The 5,519-nt window shown below is 37.9% G+C and overlaps 1 protein-coding gene across 1 annotated transcript in view; it reads right to left on the reverse strand.

Annotated features, from left to right (window-relative positions):
• Positions 1-451: 451 nt before the first annotated feature.
• HEPACAM2 (HEPACAM family member 2) overlaps positions 452-5,519 on the reverse strand; it is a 20,278-nt gene continuing 15,210 nt past the window's right edge. The window contains exons 5-9 of the mRNA XM_010131119.1: positions 3,958-4,083; positions 3,848-3,872; positions 3,687-3,724; positions 2,357-2,430; positions 452-568 (exon numbers count right to left, since the gene is read on the reverse strand). Coding sequence (XP_010129421.1) covers positions 452-568; positions 2,357-2,430; positions 3,687-3,724; positions 3,848-3,872; positions 3,958-4,083 — 380 coding nt within the window. The remainder of the gene's footprint in view (positions 569-2,356; positions 2,431-3,686; positions 3,725-3,847; positions 3,873-3,957; positions 4,084-5,519) is intronic.

Consider the following 5,519-nt stretch of genomic DNA (forward strand, 5'->3'; position numbering starts at 1 on the left):
CTGATTATTGATCAGTTGACCGGTTTAAACATTGAAAGAAAAACCAAACAAAACAAACCCTAACTGTATTTGGTACATGGCTGGCAGGTCTGGAAGCCATGCTGCTGATTAAACTGCTTTGATTCAAGATTTAACCTGCACAGCTGGCAGTGTTGATGTCTCAGTGTCGTGAAACTATAGCCACCCTCTAAAAATATTTGGGAATTTTAATTTGAAATTGTGTTTGAAGAGCTTAGCTTTTTCCTTTCATACTCAGACAAAACTGTCAGGATGAAACAACAGACTGGAGTCTTGAGAAAAGTGAAATGGTGGAGGAACTGATGTAGCTTACACTTCTTTCCCTTCCTTATCTCTTTTGCTGGAATTGAACACCAGCTACCAAAACGTAAATTGTTCTGGATGCAAAAGTATTTGTCTTTGAGCTACCACATGAGCACACACAGATTTTAACTTACTGTTGATGGTCTTGTTGCGGATGCTCAGGAATATGCTGAATAACTTCATAAACTGTACTAAGTTTATCCTGGCCTGGGACAAAGTCAGAGCCAGGAATGGATTGACTTGAAACCTAAAAGTAGCAAAGAGTATTCCTACTGTAAGTACAAATGCAAAAAAATTAAACTGATAACGTAGCTCTCATTTTTTAACTTTTCCCTGTCAATGGTTTGTGAGTAGTTTTACCAGTTCATCTCTATTAATTTACATTTTGAGTAAGTTTTCATCACATTTAAAAGTAAGGCAAGCAATAGTTTTAAATTCAGTTAGGATCTTAAAGGATTTAGGATGCAGCTCTTGCATTTAATATAGCAAGTAATTTATACTAGTGTATCTCAAGTCAAGGAAGGAACATTTAATAAAGAGAGAAACTGGAGAATAGGTAATAAAAAAGGAGAAAATACTCAGGGAAATAGTTCAGCATAAAATTCTCACTAGCATGTCAAAAAGAGGGAACTTCAAGGAATGTGCACAGATGAGGTAATAATGAAATTGTTCAATATGATAAGTATACAAATCTGCTCTTATGTCAACACAACACCTAGACTCCCCATCTGTAAGGAATTCTCAGTCTTTCTGCCCATACCCATCTTCCAGTTCTTCATTATCTCCATTTTCTTATTTTTCCTTTTTCCTACTAATTAACTAAAACGAATCACTGGATCAAATGTTGAATTTATCTGTAATGCCATAAATCTGAGTAATTGAACATAAACCAGTGCAGTTTCTCCTGTTTCTCGAAATTTTACTGGAAATTAACATAAATTTAATTGCTTGTACATCCATTCTGTTGACCTTGTCACCTCTCTCTCTTTCCTGACCTATTAACGCCCCAATTCTGCAAAAATGTGACTTTGCGATATGATAAGCGTAAGGGATATCACAGTATGCTTAAGGCTGTGATTATTTAGGGACTGATCTCTGTACTTAATAAGCCTTTGATAAGTCACTTATCTAAGTCACAAACTTAGACAAGTTTGGCTCTTCTGTTTTCTAAAAGCTATTTATCCCCACTGCTGTCAAGGTCTGTCCTCTCCACTAACCTTAACGATAGCACTCTAGTTCTGGAAATGTCTTATTTCACCCAGCTAACCCCAGCAGAGGAAAGGTTTTATTAATTTATGACTGTTTTTTGCTAATACATCATGTATTGTGAGAACTAATCATAATAACAAAATATGTGTGGCTGTTGATGTGAGCCCATGTAATCATGTTTTAAGAGCTCTTCCTTACCTGTCCATATTGATGCTCTCCAAAGGTACAAGATTATAATGCCAGAAATTCTCCCTAACAAAGGGAAAGTGCTTCTTCTACTTCTTCCCAGTTTCAGTCTGTTGTCCCTAAATTCTGTGTCCCTATTTTTTGGATCCTCCCCCCCAATACATGAACCTAACAAAATAATTCTTGCAAAATATAGCTGAGATTTAGTTGTCAACGACAACTTTAAATACCCTCGAGGCTTTTCTGCACGGCCCAAATTGTGTGTTCCATGAGCAGCAATATTAGGGACAATATTAGGAGAAAACGGCATCACAATAGTTAATTTGCTTGTGTGACACAAGTGGTTCAGTGCTATTCGTCTACCCAACACTACTAATTTTCTTTTAGTATAGGGTAGCTGAACTGAGATTGTTGTCTTTGGAGCTTGGTTAGCTCCTTACTACACCATGTTGACACAAGTACTGAACTAGTAAAGCGGTAAAGAAAAAGTATTGTGTAAACAGTAGCCATGAATATGGTGTCATATAGACATCCGTAAAAAGCAACAGAAGCAAACTGACAGAAGGATTCTTGTGCAGATATTTAGTACACCTTAGGAAATAGAGAAGAAAACATCGGTTTATGATGTAAAATCACATACCCTAGAAGCACTGGCATGATCAGGAATAGCGACAAATTCATATATCCCAAAATCATCCAAAGCACTCTCATGTCCTAAAGTTAGAACAAAGAAAGAGGTATCAAGATGTAGTGCAATCTTGGAAGTGGCAAAGTAATTTGGCCTAGTTTTTAAAACATCTGAATATTGGTTGTTTGAGCTGCTTTACACCACTTCCTTGCCAAGCTCCTAAACTGGTGTAGCGGAGGCAGGGCAGCTGCACAGCCGTTGTGTGCAGTGCTTGGCTAACTCCAGCAACGCAGACCAAGTAAGGAGCTTCTTGCCATCCTCGGTAACAGTCTGGTAGAGCCATTAGGACTCTCTTTGCTGAAGGAAAACCAGACTGATTTAGTTTTGTTTCCCACAGAAAAGAGTCCCTGTCCCTAAGCTCAGCCTGTCTATGCTGTAGTCAGGCAGTACCACCTGGATATTTTATAATGCTGAGAACAGGTGCCACATTATTAAAACAGATGACAGATTGTATCTGGGGTTTTCAGATACAACTTGGAGTTAGGGTGAGGGTCTCTATCCTCCCACTGTCCAGGAGATCTGAGACTCTCAGTTGTCTCTCTGCATCAAAGACTGCAGCACTAAAGACAGGGCTGAGATTCTCTTCTCTGATACCACTTGCTGGGGTGAAATACTTTCTGTACTGAAGTGAATTTGTTACTTTCCTAAGCTTTATTTCCTTCTCTGTCCTCTCACATGTAGCAACTTATAGCCTGCTCTGATGCTTTGGTAGAAAGGGATGGGAACCAAAGTGCTACCCTTCCAAAGGGTGGCCAGCCTCCAGCCTCTTTTTCCCAGGAAGATGTGGGAAGGATTGTGGAGGGAAAAGAGGCAGTGACAAAAACACACTGGGTCCTGATGACACAGGGAAGGGTAGTATAGCATGTGGTAGAGGCTAAAATGTCATACTGTAATGTCACATTAACATCTCATGATTTTAGTACTAAGTGGTGTCACGAACATTTAGAATTATGACACTCCCATGGCATATCACCTCTCACTGCTACCCCATAATAGCACTAATTTATTTCATATTGGTGAGAACAGCAGAATACAGGTGATTACTATGAGGATTAAAAAGCTGGAGTTCAAGCCAACAGGTACATATGGTTGTCAGCTCCAGGCATGAGCTAAACCCACGCTGATCTGTTGTCAATTTGATTTTATCTTAAGTAAATTAACATAGAGGTAGGTGTGCAACCCAAGTCAAAAGCACACTTCCATTCCTTCTTCTTTTTTTGTGTGGTAAGTTTTGCAGGAGTGGATTTTTACCTTATTCTCACATTTCTTTCATTAGCATTACCTGAAAATGTCTGTGCCTTCCTGTAATCAGCCTCTGGCCTAGAAAACATAAGCATGTTTTTCAGTTTGATGACATAAGCCAAGGAAAGAAAATTCATATGATAAAATGCAATTCTCTTGATGGAAAGGACTTCAAGACCTAAGAATGATTTATTTTTGTACCTGCTCTGCAGCTTCTGTTGAATCACTGAAAAGAAGAAAAAGAAGAAAAATCATTCCGTTTGCTCTTATGGTCCAAATGAAAAGCTGGAGTGTGCTAAACTTTAACATACCTTTATGTGGCCGGTATCTTTTCCATATGAATAAAAAGGCCATGGCTAGGATCAAAAACAATGAAATCCCAGTTATTATTGCAAGAGAAGACAAAGATTTTCCTTTCTGGGCGAGCTTTTCCAATCCTGTGACAAAGAAGGTGAACACTGTATTTAGTCTCTTGTTCTGTATAATATGCTATTATGACGCTGAAAAAAAGCATCTTTTGAAATTCATCTGAAGCTAGTAAACCTGCATAGAGATACAAAATAGATACAAAATTTTGTTTCGTGTGAATCTGTAATATTATTTTCCCCCACGAATCCACTGAACTGCAAAAGCAATGATAAAAATAGCAGAAATTACTCCAGAACAGATTGGTACCTAGAGACAAACGAAGATCAGTAAATGCAACTCATGAATTACAGCATCACAAAAAGTAGATGAATATTCTCATTTTAGGCATACACGCACTGAACTGCCAAGAAGCGAAATGACAATTAGGTGAGCAGTTTATGCTAGATGGGAGAGAAATCCTCATAGTTGTAAGAGCTGTAGAGTAGGAGGGGATAAATGAACTATTGTATTTTTTCTAAAGATTTTTGGATCACTGACAGTCTGGTGGTTTTTCAAAGCCCATCAGAAGCCAATAAATTATGTTTGTTTGTTTGTGTTCATGTCTAAATATACTCAAAGTATTTCTTTCCTTTGCTCAGATCTTTTGTTAAGTTATGCATTAGCAGCAGTTTTACAGCAGGATTTACTAATAAAACACAAATACATTTACACACACAATTACAAGTACAATTACAATACAAATATACAACTACATACCCAAAACCATGTTGAAAACATTTGCACAGAATTTGCAAAGACAGGAAGGTGAAAGTTAAGAAATGCCAGATAGAGATGCTTGTGCACCCTTGATTTCCTCCTTTCGCTCTGAATCATGCAGAATTCATGTAACTAAAGCACATATCACAATCCATACAGGGAACTTAACGCTGCATATTTATCAGTGCCGCCTTAATGAGTACAATTCAAATGTGTAGTATTCAGCCGGATGTGTTTCCATCAGATCTATGAACTCCTGTGCAGGCAGACAGTGTTACATCTACTCACACCTCCATGTAACTCACTGGCATTGTGCTGGCTGCTTGTGCAGCGGCTATCACAAAGATTAAGTATGTGGATTTCAAACCAGATGCATCACAAAGATATGGGAAAATAAATCCCTGCAATTTCATCAGATTTCTTTCATACTCTTCCAATGTACTGCTTTCCTCAGGAAAAAAAAAAAAAACAACCCAAATGCTGGAGAATCAGCTGAGTCCTTAAAAACGTTCTTTGAAGTTAGTATCTTCAAATTAGACTCAGTGAATCTTATCTCCACAGGCACACAGGTGTAGAAAACAAAGATGTCCTCTTTGCGTGCATTTAACATACTCGACTCAATTTGAGAGCCGAGCAATGACTCGCGTACATTATGAGACAGATACATTTATTTTAAAATGTAACTAGTCTTGGCTACAATTGGGTAACAGCCTAGTGCAATTATTAATTATTACTAATATTATTAATT

Source organism: Buceros rhinoceros, unplaced genomic scaffold (assembly GCF_000710305.1).
Source record: "Buceros rhinoceros silvestris isolate BGI_N320 unplaced genomic scaffold, ASM71030v1 scaffold17252, whole genome shotgun sequence".
NCBI classification, from domain to species: domain Eukaryota; kingdom Metazoa; phylum Chordata; class Aves; order Bucerotiformes; family Bucerotidae; genus Buceros; species Buceros rhinoceros.